The 15,372-nt window shown below is 44.4% G+C and overlaps 1 protein-coding gene across 4 annotated transcripts in view; it reads right to left on the reverse strand.

Moving 5' to 3' along the window:
* The window catches only part of FHOD3 (formin homology 2 domain containing 3), a 309,925-nt gene that overhangs the window by 115,867 nt on the left and 178,686 nt on the right, over positions 1 to 15,372 (reverse strand). For 3 of the 4 annotated variants that reach the window (XM_066626842.1, XM_066626843.1, XM_066626841.1), the window contains exons 11-12: positions 13,278 to 13,379; positions 10,717 to 11,073 (exon numbers count right to left, since the gene is read on the reverse strand). The exons of the other annotated variant lie outside the window; for it this stretch is intronic. In XM_066626842.1, coding sequence (XP_066482939.1) covers positions 10,717 to 11,073; positions 13,278 to 13,379 — 459 coding nt within the window. The remainder of the gene's footprint in view (positions 1 to 10,716; positions 11,074 to 13,277; positions 13,380 to 15,372) is intronic. 4 annotated transcript variants of the gene reach the window in all.

Raw genomic sequence — 15,372 nt, forward strand, 5'->3', positions numbered from 1 at the left:
ATCATTCCCTTATCTTGGGGCAAACCTTTGCTGCCCAGATTGGTCTTCTTGGTTCTATGCCTACAATATTCTTGGTAGACTCAGAGTGTATGCTACAATCTGGTGATAGGACCAAAAGTGGCTTCTTTCTGATATAGGGAGCATCCTGGACATGGAGTATCTTTTTTGATGACATTCCTGCATTGTCCTTAACATATCTTTACATATCCATCTCTAGAAGTTGAGGAAAGAATTTACCTAAACAAGAATATCACACAACACTCTGGTTCCAAGTAGAAAGAAGAAACTGGACAAAAGTCTGAAATTCTTTATAGTGAACAAAAACTGAGTATGATATTCCTGGTCATAAGCCATGTTTCACTACTGAAGCAGACTGAAGAATATGTGGGATGTAAGAGCATGTTACTTGTCAGGGGAATAAAGATGGCAAAAGCATGTTGGCTATGTAGGTAGCTTGTGAAGAAGAGGAAAGAGTGTTTCCTTTTCTTCTGTCTTATTCTACATTAAACTTACAAAGGTGGAGCTATAAATGTGTCAGTGTCCCTTCACAATCAGCAACATGGATAGCACTCATCCAGTTGAATCTTCTGCAGCAAACATGCAATTAATACAGAGAGCTACAGGGGGTGCAGAGAAATTAGACCAGTTTGGAAAGAACTGTTGTTGAACTTGAACTGTTGTGGTTGAAAGAAAATATTTCAAGTCCTTTTTTCTATTACTGTATAATAACAAATGCGCCATTAAAAAAGACAGATACATACATGCACTGGGAGTTGTCTGATATTAAGCTTGAGCAAAAATAGGAATTTCTTACCACAAGTTCTTGTTTGGGGAAGAATTCTGACAACTACTTGAATTGTCCTGGGGCATTTGGTGGGCCACTGTGAGATACAGGAAGCTGGACTAGATGGGCCTTTGGCCTGATCCAGTGTGGCTCTTATGTTCTTATGTCTTCTCCTTTGTGGGAGAGACTCTGGGGCCCAATCCTATCCAATATTCCAGCGCCAATGTAGGTGTGCCAGCAGAGTGAGTGCTGCATCCTGTGGGGGGGGGGGGGAGGAGACAGTCATGGAGGCCTCCTCAAGGTAATAAAATGTTTCTTATCGGACGATAAGAAAATCTCCGGTCTGCATTGGCACTGGAAATTTGGCTAGGATTGGGCTCCCAGCTCTCAGACCATAATTGAAATGCTAAAAAAACAAACAAATAAACCCAGAACTACTCAGACTATAGCTTTTAAAATCACAGGGCTAAACTTCAAAAGAAATGAACAAACTACATCAACTAGAACAGAAAGACACATTGAGGCAACCTGAAAATATCATATTTGTTTTAAACAAATGTATTTGTATAAACAAACAAACAAATTTGTTTAAAACATTTGTTTTGAACCAATGTAGAACTTCACAATAAAACCTTAACCTCAGGAGGTCCTAGTGACCCATCTGGAACAAGCAGATCAATAGCCCCTCAGAGGAGCAGCTGGAATCACGGTGGTCACTGGTTGCCAAGCATGCTGTGGGCTGCCCTTGTGGTCTGCACAAGTGGCCATGTGGAGGGTCTTGTGTCCTCTTTCCCTGTTGTACAGCTGCCTGTGGAGAACAAAGAGAAATACAGAGAGCATAGCCAGGCAGGAACAGCACCATCAGCCACACCGGATTGTTCAATCAGAATACATACTCAGTGTTCACGAGGGAGAGCGGTGCTATGGTAGCTGCGTGTGCAGCAATGCCCCATTGGTGGTGGCAGCAGAGTGCCTGAGAGCATTACCTTTCCCTCACTTGACAGAAGCTGCAGCAGAACTCTGTAAGGAATATCTCTTTCTCCACATTGCAATGCTGCAATTCTGAAAAACAAAAGTGTTCCAGGTATTCCAGCAGCGGCAACGGATGGAATGCCTGACATTCCGTATGAAAGAGCAGACACTCACTACTATTAGCTACTGCTTTACAGTGAAGACACACCTGACAATACTGAACAACCAGTTTGTGGGGGAAGGGGCATAAGACAGATATACAGCATGAATACATTGCTGCAAGGGATTCCCTCCTTTCTCCACTGCTTACCTATGTGGTTGCATTGCCATTGCGTCCCCTGTTGAGTGGAAGTTTCACATGGGTGTTTGTGTACAACAACCTCATGGGGCAGAACACCTGCAATAAGAATTCTGAGAAGACAAGTATTAACAGTATATCACTGTGAGGAGCAGCAGGTTGTTCCTACAAAATGCTCTCTGTGTGCAAAATGCCCTATAAACTTTCTCCATACTTCCCATCACCATAATTCCTATCTGTCTGTGAGAGAGAAAGAGAGTGTGTGTGTGCGCTCTAAGTATGCACAACATGATGCCACAGAAATATACCTCCATGCTGTGTGCCTTATCTAACTCCTAATTTTTTAGAAATGTAGACATCTTTTTTGTAACGTTAATTGCTAGCTGTCTAACGTTTGAAAACACTGATTTGAGACATTATGGTTCAGATGCACTGAGACTTAGAATCACACACTGTCTGTTGTGGTTAATCAATATTGGCAGGACAACTAATACCTCTTAGGTTCATCTGGGTACCAAGAAAGAAAAAAAAGACAGCAGCACTAAAAATAAGCTCAGGTAATATTTTTACCCCCAATGGAGATTATCAGTTTCAAAGAAGGTTTTTTGGGGGTTAAAATTCTACCCCATGTATCTTTTATTAGCACATACAAAAACAGTAATGCCACATGTTATCTGGCTAAATTATATCCATTATATATCCAAATTTGTTGATGACAGTGCCCTAAAAGTTGCACCACCACTAAGGGCACAATCCTAACCAACTTTCCAGCACTGGCATAGCTGGGCCAGTGGGGCATATGCTGCATCCTGCATTTGGAGAGCAGTCATGGAGGTCTCCTCAAGGTAGAGCAATGTTTGATCCCTTACCTTGGAGTTGCATTGCCCTTATGTCAGTACTGGAAAATTGGTTAGGACTGTGGCCTAAGTTGCACATATTTACAATACATATGCCACTGGAGTAATGTAACTGAAGCAGTAAAACAACATCAGACAGAAGGTAAATACCTTTGCTTTGAAAGCACTTTTTTAAAATCCTGGGTGAGAATGTTAGGTTCTCCGCTGCTTTTCTTGTTTTGTTTATTTTTCTCTACTTCTGCTGAATGAGGGGCAGCTAAATCCTGAGCTTGTGTGGTGTGCAGCTTCAGCAGCACTGAAAACGGATGCTGCCGCATCCTGCGCTCCACAGGCTACTGTGGGCGGCACCTCAGGAGAAGGGGACGTTTGCCCCCTTCTCCCAGGTAAGGCAAGTAGCCCCATAATGGGGCTACTCAATTTACCATAAGGTAAAAGCATTTGTGTAGGGCACCAAGCACCATACGAATGGACAGGAGCCGGTGGAGCGGAGTGCCACTGGATCTGCCTCCCTCCTTCCCTCCCTCCCTGCAAGTTACTGGCACAATTCTAGTGTATCATCAGTGCAATACTGGCATGTCATTGGTGTGATGCCAGTGCAACATCAGAATGATGTCCCAGGAGCCAATCATTGCATCCACCCAGCCCTAATGCTGGTATTGCAAGAAGTATCACCAGAGTGCAGCAAGCAGGGGGCAGGTACAGAGCAATGAGCAGTCATTGCTAAAGGGACCAACCATTACAAATGAGCAGCACAGCAACAACCACCACTGTCAACCACAGGGAGATACCCCAAGGGATCACATGCGCGCACACAAACATGACGCAACACAAGAATGCCCCAGCATCCCCATCTCCTATAGGAGCTACTGTGGCATCAGCAGCAAAGGAGCAAACACAAAGAACTGCTAGGAATCCCTGCACCTATTCAAGTCCTATTACCCCACTCACAGAAGCACATGCATCCAGGGAGTATCTTTTTGAACAGAGCAGAGCAAGGGTAGAAAGACAGGTTCCTCAGAAGAGGCTAACCATGTCAAACAAACCTTGCCTCTCTGTGATAAGGGTTCATGACCTTGTGAGGAAATTCACCAGGTGAAAGGAACCCTTTGATTTGGAGGGACTGAGGACAGCCTCAAAAGCATCCAGGTAAAACTGGATGTTGATGACTCACTACACAAAAATATAGGCTGAGTGCCAGGTGAGACAGGTTGGAACTCAGCCAAAGGAGTTGCCCTCACTAGCAAGGCAATCAGCTTTTGTACAACTGGCCAGAAACGCTCATGGCAATGGCAAAGGAAGAGGGGGAATGTGACAAACAGGAAGCCCCCTGACAAACCAGGAAATTAGCAGGGATGTAAACCCATCAACCCTCTAATCAGCCCAACTGGCTTCTGTTTACTGCCAATTGCTCTCTCAGTACAAGAAACTTGTATTCTTGTATTGACCATATAAGCAGGTCAATTTGCAAATGCCCTCAAGCAACCTTGGCTTCCAGCCAGAATCCCCACTCAGCTTGAAACAGGGAGCAAGGCACACTTAATGGGGCATCAGAGACCAAGTCCAAGAGACTAGTAAGACCAAGTCACTGGATACCATTCACAGCCAGTTCCCCCTTTGGTGGTCCCAATAAGCCACATAGCTGTAAATAGACAGGATTTATTAAAGGATGGAAATAACAAAAGACAGGCACTTCACTAGGCATAGGCTTAGGAATTTAGAGAGCATACAATACACAACAAAAAATAATAAAAACTAACACTATCACTAACCAAAGTCTCACATCAATAAATATCAGTCCATCAGCCAACTCCACTGCAGTCAGGACCATGCATTCCAAAACAGAGTGGTCAAAGCTCAGGCCCCACAGGCTAGAGAAGAACTAAGACAAAGGAACTTTCCAAAAGGTTGTTGTTATAACAAACTAGGACCCAGCAGCCATTCAGAAATTGGAACCAGTCAACCTTTCTAAAAGGCTACGTGATTTCCAACTACTCCCTCATGGTGGTAGTTCCCACTCCCAAACTGAAAACCTGCAACCGGAATGAGTTTGTAATCAAAGTGTCCTTGGCAAATTAGCCATTCTGGGAGCTGCTATGTCCAGAGATGAGGGCAGGCCACTCCCATATATCTCCAAGTTCCTTCGTATGCTTTAATGAGCAACTTTCTCACAGCTGTGTCTAGCTAACATGGCTTCAGGCAGAGACCTATACTTTGCTTTTATCCAACTTTGGCTTTTCTGTCACAGGAGAGGCAAGTCTAGAATCCACGTTAGCTACTACTAACCATCCAGCCACTTGCTAACTATCCAGTTTCAGCAGGAGGTAGACAAAGAGCACCTCGTCTGGCGTTTAACACCTTGCCTCATCACAAACAAGCACACCTGTAAGGGAGGCTGTAACACAAAGGCCTATCAGAAGATGCAATAAACAGGCCAATTGTTGGACTAGCATGTGACACAGGGCAAGTACTGCAGCAGACTGCCCATCTAGTTACTCCCACACGTTTCATGCCTTTTCTTCATCACTGGCACCTGCTGGCATGGCCATCAATATGATGTCCTCCCTGTCTGCCTGCAACTGTCTGACATTCACCATGGAAGTAGAGAAGGGGGGGGGCTCATGATCGTAGAGATGCTTTCCCTCCTGGACCACAAGGAGTGAGGATGCTGAATGCCCTAAGAGAAAAGAGGCTGCTCCTCCTGACAAAGTCCTGTTCTGAGGGTAGCTGATGTAAGAAACAACTAGGGTGGAAAGAATGGATGCTAAGAAAAAGGCAAGACGCATGAGAAAGTGAATGTTTTTATGGAACAGTATCCATGATACAAAAGTGTCTGAAAGACAAACATACAATTGGGGTTGCCATTGCAAGTGATCCAACAGACAACTATGTAATATGAGCTAGTGAAGTCTGGTTTAACCTGTTGGTTCATTGTCTGTCATGGAGTTTGCAAAGCCACAGGGGCCCAACTGGAAGTAGGTCAGCAACCTCATTTAGCAGCAGCTGGGTGCTGCCATACTGGTCACTACAGGCAACCAGGCTATAGGCTTCCCTGGGATCTATATGGTGTCTTCATCTGAGGGGCAGCTGCCAGTCGGAAGAAAAGAGGAACACAGGGGGAGTAATTATTATTATTATATTGCTGGAGGTGTATACTTGGTGTCTGTGTGGAAAAGTGATGCCACCAGAGTGTACAGAGGGGCCCCGTATCCGCGGATCCTGTATGCTCGGTTTCACTTATCCGCAGTTCCGTGGGTGCGGGAGCCCCCTGTGATCCCCCTGAGCCCCCATTTATTAATGTAAAGATTTACCCCATGTGGTCGCAAATTCTTCCTTAAGCAAGATGCTATGAGCTTAGTAGTTAAGCTCTACTTCCTGTTAACTTCTGTCTATTTTTTTTAAGTGACCAGGCTGCCAGGAGGCAGCCTGAAGGTCGGTACAAGCTGCTAAGCTTATAGTGACCTTGTTTAAGGAAAAATCTGCAGTCAGGAGGGGTAAGTCTTTCCATTAACTAAAGGGGGCATGGGGGGCATCCCATGTATCCACGGTTTCTGGTATCTGTGGGTTCCAGAACGGAACTACTGCGGATACCGGGGCACCCCTGTACATGCAGTTGTGCCCTGCTTGAGGCAAGAGCACAGTGGCTTAGAACATTACCTTTCTCTCTTCTGGGGGTGGGTGCTGCAGTGAAACCCTAGAGAGGACCATTGTTCAGCCCCTGTGGGAATGGTGCAATCCTGAAAAACAAAAGGGACTCAGATGAGCATTTGGCCAGCAGCAGTAATCGTTGGAGTCCCTGGCATTCACCAAAAAGGAGCACACTTCCTGCTTTTAGTTGTTGCAAAAGGAAGGGATGATTAGGCAACACAGTTGATATTATCGGGGCACAAACCTATCCAGTTTTCCAGTGCTGGTGCAAGTATGCCAATGAGATATGTGCTGCATCCTGTGGTGGGGAGAGGCAGTTACAGAGGACTCCTCATTTGCAAAGGAACATTTGCTCTCTTTCTGCATTGTGCTGCATTGTGCATTGTGGCTGCACCAGTACTGGAAAGTTGGATTGGATTGGGCCCACATTTGATAATTCTGAAGGGGGGGGGAGGTAGAGACATGAGAGGAAGATGCAGCATCAGTGTATCATAGAATCCCCTCTCCTCCCTTTGCTTACCTGCATGAAGTGCATTGTCCTTGCTTCTCTTTAGTTAGTGAAGTAGAGGTTCCAAGTCCCCATCCCATCCAGCACTGATAGTGCTTTCCAGCACTGATGCAGCCTTGTCAATGGGGCATGCACTGCATCCTGCAGTGGGAAACAAGTCCTGGAGGGCTCCTAGTGGCAAGGGAACATTTGTTCTCTTACCTCCCGTTTGCACTGTGGCTGCATTGGCTCTGGAAAATTGGATAGGATTGGGTCCCAAACTGGGTGTTTGTGCATGGATTCTTCCCTAGGCAGAATACTTGCAGTAAGAATTCTGAGAAGACAAGTGTTAACCAAATATCTGGCCATACATGTTGTGAGGGATATAGTGATTATTTGTGCAAAGTGCTCCCTTTGTGTGTTGTGCCTTTCACCATGGTTCTCATCACCAAAGTTCCCTTTGAGGGGCAAAGAGGCACATCCCTATGCTACGCGTTTTCTCATCTGAGTTGTAGTCTCCCTGGTAGGGCCTTATACACTGGAGTTGATGTGCTATAACTAGCTCTCAAATGTAGTCTGCATTTGATGCTTCATTGTAGGAAAGTGGATAAAGTGCAGGGGAAGATTAGATTTTTTTTGGTGCTTTTCCTTTACCCATTTCTACCTAGAAGCTATTCCTTCCAATGCCAGCTCTGTTTTTCTGGTGTCAGAGGCATGTCTGTAATCTGAGGGATGCTTAGGATATAACTGACATCAATACCTCCTTGACCTGTGCACATCCCATGTTGCACTCCAATCTCCTCCCCATCTTGACCTCTCCTCCAGTGGCATGCTACATCAGCATGACTTTTTCTGCACCAGTGTTGGTGGCATGTCCATCAGACTGACACATTGGCAGGGGTGTCATTCTGCCATCATATGTGGAGATACATGGGCTTATCTAGAGTATAGGCTATAAGAATTCTGCCTGGGTGAAAGATGTGGAATTGAGATGGTTCCAAAAATAAATAAAATGTGGAATTGCGATGGTTCCAAAAATAAATAAAATGTTTCCACAAAAAACTGAATGAAATAGTGTTTTCAAAGATCTTTGGGTGGTCAGAGACAAAGTCATAGCATTCCGCTAACAAGATAAGTTCATAATTGTCACCCTTTTTGTTTAATGGGCATTCAATAAGCTACACCTTTATCATTCATGTATTTAATATACAACCCACTTTGTCTTAGTAGGAAAATTATAGCAATTTTTACACACACACACACTCACACGCACGTACGCACACATACACATGTGTGAGCACTCCCAACACAAGCCCCAATGTGGTCACGCAGTGTGTGCATTATGACTTCTGTAAACACCATGTTCTCTGGAGAGTGTAACCTGGAATGCATATTGCACAGTGCCAATATGGGTGACACTTGCTCCCTGTGAAATAATGGCCTACAGAAGACCCACTAGAAACTTGCTGAATTTTGCTCATACCTGTCTACAGTCCACAGAATAAGACTGAGGTATGTTTTCCCACCTTTGGACTAGACAATAAAAAAAGTAGAACTCCATTTCTCCAACATGCCATAAAAGGGAAAGATTGGGCTGAGAGATGATGTTTTTTGTTTCAGTAGTTGAAGGATTAACTTCTCACATCTACACATCCCTTTATTCAAGGAGGCAAACATGGGCCTTCAGCCTGTGTAATGGTCTTTTAGATAGAGACTTTTAGATAGTATCCAGCACAAGTTTGGGGCCAGAATCAGTGCAACCCGAGGTAATAGGAAAACTCTCCCCTTATCCCTTGTTGTGCTGCACTGGCCCCAATGGGTCTACTCGGATCAGAGCCACCTCCGGCATAACCAGCGGATCCTGGCCCCACCTCCTGCTCCCCGCCTGCCCCCAGAAGTCCCTTGTGCCAGCCAAACTACCTCCAGAGTGGCGCAAAAATGCTTGAAGGCACTTCTGCGACACTCCTGGGCCGGCACAAGCAACTTGTGCATTGTGCAGTTGGGACTGGCCCAACTGCATTCTAGGATTGCGCTCTTAGACAGTTTTGATTTGTTTTGCCTATAAACTCAAGTATCTAATTTTGCCTCATTGATATTTGCCTTTTTCACTTTTTAATAAACTTGTCTGACTTCCATCGCCACATAAAGATTGGTTCCAAAGGTGCTTTTCTGCATGCTGGAGATGTTTTCTGATCATGGAAAGACAGTTTTATAGCTCATCCTAGAGGTATGAAAAAAGTGGAACCAAATCCAAAGCTGTTGTTCTACTTGGGCAAACATAAGGGCTGTTATGAAATCATCAGAGCTCAGTCATACGCATGTCTACTTAGTAGTAAGTTCCATTATAGTCAATGGGAATTACTCTTAGGTAAGTGTGGATAGGATTACAGCCCTCGTCTGTCTGTCTGTCCCAGTGTTTCTCAAACTGTGGGTCGGGAGACAATTCATTTTAATGCATAATTTATTTTTAATATATTAGACTTGATGCTACCATGGCATGGCATTTGGGGAATGTTACATGAAACGTTTTAGCAGGCTACTATGTATACACTTTTAACAATGATAGTTAGTGGGCCTTACTCCTGAGCAAGTGTGGATCGGATTTCAGCCTTTGGGATGTTTGGGGAATTTCTTTTTAACAGATCAGCAATTGCTTGGGAGAGTTAAGAGAGTTCTTTATTTTAAATAATTTTTTAACTTACACTTATTGAAAACTTTTAATTTACTTACTAATTGATTGGATTTGATCCTATGGGGATGTTAAAAATTTTCCTGCTTGATGATGTTACTTCCCGCCATGACATCACTTCCAGGTTAATGACATCGCTTCTGGTGAGTTCCAACAGATTGTCATTCTAAAAAGTGGATCTTGGTGCTAAAAGGTTTGAGAACCACTGCATAGGTGTGTGTCACTTCGCAACGGGGATGCCGGATGTTAAACAATGTCACCTGTTTTAAACCTCCAAGGCTGAGGAAAGCTGTGCTTCTCTCACCTCTGGAGGCTTTTCTGAATCCTGCAGAGGCTGCACATGTGTGTATGTGGTGTGAGAAGCTCAGAATGGCCTTTTTCACCAAAAAATTGCAACTTCCGATCTCCTTAGGAAACAGGAAGTGCCTCTTTTGCCTTATAAGGCATTCTGAGGCCCAGGGAAGCAATGCAAAGTGGTATGGCAGGGAATAAATGCTGCTCAATGCTTTCTCAACACTGCTATATGAGAATATTACCACATCCAATACATGGTAATGGACCAGCATGGTGTTGACCTGCTCCAGGACACCTACCTGGTGAACTTGTACTGCATCCACTCTGATTCAGGCACTGGACTTCAGTTTTACATATGATCCACATACAGAGCTCAAACCTGTGCATTCTGTACACATAAACTGGGTTTTATACAAGTAGGTTCTTATGCCAATATGAAATCCAACATGGGGAGGATTGCACATATGTAGGCTTGGCAGGTGTGATCCCAATGCAGGGATCAGCATGGGATTTAAATATATGCATAGGACTGTAGTTTGGAGATAAATGAGACATAATGATAGAATAAGACCAACAATGGAACACCAAGAAGGGTGTTTGTGCATGATTATAACTATTGTATATGTGTTCTTAAACATTAAAATCTAGTTATCTTGCAGACAATAGTATGAAGCTCTTGAGAAGTGCTACCTGTGTTCCTTTATCCCTTCTGCTTCTTTTTCTTTCAAAGTTGTTGGATGTTCTTCAAGATCATAGGAGAAAAGGTGAAAGGGGCTATGTGGTACATAAGGCAATTTCTCAATAGCTGGAGATGCCTTTGGAGTAACAGTTGATGGATTTTGGGAAGAGATGATGGATACAGATGAGGAGGGTGATGAAAGGAGAGAACAGTGGAATGAAGCAAATGCATCAGGCACAAGGGAAGATGATCTCTTGGATGGACTCTCTGCCCTAAAATTCACTGGAGGTCTTTCATCGTGAGAAAGTACGCTTGTGCTTGCCAAACTTTCTGAACTTTCTGAACCATCCTGTACTTCCGGGAGCCCACTGGAAAGAAGAGGCAGATGGGAAAGCAAGTGAGGAAACAAAGAATGGGAAATGGGAGAAAATGATGCTACTGTAAGTGCCTTGATAGACAGATTATGATGAAAACAAAGTGGGGAAAAAATGTGCAGGAAGTTTATATGCCTCATACTCTGGTAAACTACTCTGAGAAAGCATGGAATGTGGGAAAGGTCTCTTGAAATTTCTTTCTAAGTGTCTTTCTTTGTGTTTGCTATTTTTTCTTTTCCTCCTCTGAAAAATAGATCATCAGTGAGGAAAAAGGGGGGGGGGAATTATTCCTGACCATTAGATCGTGCCATGCAATCTCTTCCAGTCTCTTATCACCTTTCCTGTTGGCTTGGATCAGGGGTGCCCAAACCCTGGCCCTGGGGCCACATGCTGCCCTTGAGGCCTCTCAATGCAACCCTCAGGGAGTCCCCAGTCTCCAATGAGCCTCTGGCCCTCCAGAGATTTGTTGGAGCCCACACTGGCCCAACGCAACTGCTCTCAGCATGAGGGCGACTGTTTGACCTCTCGCGTGAGCTGTGGCATGAGGGCTCCCTCCACTGCTTGTTGTTTCATGTCTGTGATGCAGTAGCAGCAACAAAGGAAAGGCCAGCCTTGCTTTGTGCAAGGCCTTTTACAGGCCTTGAGCTATTGCAAGACCTTCATTCATTCATATAAGTTCATCTTTAATATATTCATTTATGTAAAAGTATGTAAATTTATTCAAATTTAAAATGTAAATTAATTCTTCCCCCCCCCCCAGCCCCTGACAGTGTCAGAGAGAGGATGTGGCCCTCCTGCTAAAAACTTTGGACACCACTGGCTTAGATCAAATGAAGAGAGAGTTTCCAGATGAAGAGTGCATGCTATGGGCTTATTGCATAAGCGACCCCTCCCTTCACCCAGAGCACAGCACTGGGAAGGAATGTAGAGTGAATATCTTTCTTTCACATGCTCAGGGGGAAGGGAGGGGTCGCTTGCCTTGGAGTGAAGATTTTCTAAGTGCCTGGAGACTGAATGATTGATGGATTGTCAGCCAGCTTGCATTAACAAGGCTATTGTTAAACAACTTTTTATCTTTAATTTAAAAGGCCCTTCTCATCACGATGAGATAAAACCACAGGTGAAAAATCCATGGATAATTAGGATATACCTCTACAACCATTTTTTATATAAATATTTATCTCCCATTCTTTATGGTTTATAGAGAAATACAGGAATAAAACCTTTGAAAGGTTTTGAATAAAACCTTCAAAACAGGCCCTTCAATTAAACTATTTTTACTTCTAAATAATTTTAAATTGTCCTTACTTGAACCAGTTGCCAAATTTGCTGTCTGTGTTCATTTAAGAAAGCGCAATCCAAACCTGCACTGGAACTGGCAGGCCAGCTGGCCTGCGCTGTATCCAGCGCAATGTTGGAGATGACTGTGGCACAACTCAGGGCAAGGGCATATTTTTCCCCTTACCCTGAGCACTGCCCCAGCCACCACAATCGGACTGGGGACTAAATTGCTGGCACAGATTCAAGCAGCCCAAGTTAGGCCGGGCTGCTCAGGAGGATGATTAGGATCTGACTTTAAGTGCCGGATGTGCACCCCGATCGCACCCCTCTTCCAGGCCTGCCCACTGCCCACCTGCCCTCCCTCTCCCTGAGCCAGAATGCCTATGGAACACCCTCTCCCTGCCCCCTCCGAACCCCTGCACCAAACTCCCCAGGCCAGAGTGCCCTTGCACAGCACTGCGGAGGCCAGATCTGCTGACTCCTGCATCAGAGGTTGGGATGGCACCTAAGGCTTTTTGAAAGCAACAAGAAGGGGGGAACATAAAACATGATAAAACCATGGCAGGGGGTAAAAGGGTTTTAGTACTTTGCCCTGCATATGGTTTTGATCCTGATCATGACTCCCCCACCGCTATTTTTAGATAAAAATAATTACTTGAAAACCAATAGAAAGGTTTTTTTCACCTAAAAAATAGTGCATGAGGGTGCAATCAGGATCAAAATGTGGCAGAGGAAAAGTACTAAAGCCTCCCACCCTCCTGCTATGGTTTTGCCATGTTTTGTGCCCCCCTTTTTTGGTGTTTGTTAGGAAAAAAATAACCCTCAGGTCACACTGCAGGCATATCTAGTTTGTTCCTATATTACTGCGCTGTTCAGCTTTTACACTCTTACGGTTAGGGAGGGCACAGTCCTAGTACCTTGCTTTGACCTGCCTAGTAGCATCTTCCTCCCCCTCATCCTCTGTATTAGGCTCAGTGATCGGGTGTTCCTCTTCCTCCTCTTCATATTCCTCCTCCTCTCTAGGACCAAGCCAAGGGGAAGAGGCATACAGTTGGATAAAAAGATAGAAGACAGAAGAAAAGCAATGAAATGACAGGATATACTCAGCAGAACAAAATAAGGAACATGAGAACAGAAGAAAATGGACAGAAAAAGCATTAACATGTGGATTTTGTGTATTAAGTATGTAATATATTTAAGTTAGCATATTGATTTTAAATGCACTATTATAGAGGTGTTAGGCTTCAGATGAGTAAAATAATATTGAACATTTTACTACTTCTTACTGAACACTGAACACAATGGACTGATTTCTGAGTAAAACAAACAACATAGTTTAACCTCTACCTATAAACAGTAGCCATGGCTTCTAGCACACAATTCATTACAGTAAGTTCCTTCAAATCAAACAATACATGCCAAAGCAATTTTGTGCTTTACTGTATAAGAGAACATTCTATATAGATGTTCTATCAGCGCCTGCATCATGTTGCTGGTGTTTCCGCGGGCAAAGCCCTTCACTGAATCACCAATGGGGCATTTGATGCTACCACTGGTACAGAGGGCTCAGGATTCAGCCTGGTTCAGTCTCCTGATCGGCATGAGCCCTTGGCCAGTGCCTAACCTGGCCAACTCCTGATACCAGGTTTGCATCATCTTGTCCTCTTTAAGGCAACTGCAACTTTATGCTGCATGTCTCTTATGGGAAAAGCAGGATAGTGTTCTAGTAAATCTCCTTTGACCTACTGCTCCAGTGGAATGTTTCTCCAGGAGCAATGAATGATGCATTTTCTCTCTCTTTGCTTGGTTGTACAACACCAGCAGTTACAAATGCACAGAAAGACAGGGCCTCTGCACCTTTAACATCCAGGTGCATAAGGATTTTCTTCAGGACTTTTCCCCCCACAAGCAAGTCCAGGTTTCATCCCTGAGTGAAAAGTTACAACTTTCAGCTTCTTTCTTTCTCAAATATTAAAGGTACAAAAGAGCCCTGTGCTCTTTTGCAACTGAACACCTTTACAAAGATATTCAACTTTAAAACTAGAAAATGATATTGCATGTTTCCTAGCAAGTATAATTAACCCCAATGTGACAGAAAGTATAATATTTGAAATACTAAACACATTTTGATACAAAAGGTTCTAACAGCCCAATTCTATGGACTTTGGCCAGCAGTAGAATATGCAAATTAGAAGTCACTTCTGTAGTGCATTCTAAGGATCACAGAGGCTAAAGGGGTGGATTGCAAACCTGGTGCAACCCAAAAGTGGCCTTCAGGGGCTCCTAATAAGATACTACAGCACTACAGGAAGCATTGCAGTGTGACCCACCATGGAGAATGAAGTGGGCCATGGAACTAAAAAGTTCAAAAACTACTGACAGAAAGGATATATTAGTTCAATTTCAATTATGACCTTAGGGAACTTTAGGTCATAGTGACTACAAATACCCACAAGTCCTTGTCTGGGTTGCCTTGTGACTTTTTCTAAAAAGATGCTAGATTCTAAAAAGATGCTAGATAAAAGGCAGAACTATTGTAAGCACATGATTCAGAAACCTTTAGGATACTAACAGCCCAATCCTGAGCTGCTTGTGGCACCAGGACTGCCGCAGTGCTGAAAAGGCTGCCATGGCATCCTGTACTCAACAGGGCAGCCACCAGCGGCTCCTCAGGGGAAGGGGACTTTCGACCCTTTCTTCTGGGTAAGGCAAGTAGCCCTGCAATGGAGCTACTTGATTTTGGGGCAACCCTTATAGAATCAAGAGCCTACATGTCGGGCCCACGGCCCAACCAAAGGGCTCTGGATACAGAGGACCAGAGCTCCTTTGGTCCTGCCTCCCTCCTGCCCCACTCCCTCCCCCTGCACAGCTGCTCCCCGCCTCTCCCCACGCCCTACTTCTTCACTGCCCAGCAGTTTGGGTGGCAGTGGAGAAGTAGCAATCCACTGGCACTAGCCCAACTGAGCTAGCACCGACACTGAACTGGTGCTGAGGGCTGCAGACATGCCTTAT

This window comes from Tiliqua scincoides, chromosome 5, assembly GCF_035046505.1.
Source record: "Tiliqua scincoides isolate rTilSci1 chromosome 5, rTilSci1.hap2, whole genome shotgun sequence".
Taxonomy (NCBI): Eukaryota; Metazoa; Chordata; class Lepidosauria; order Squamata; family Scincidae; genus Tiliqua; species Tiliqua scincoides.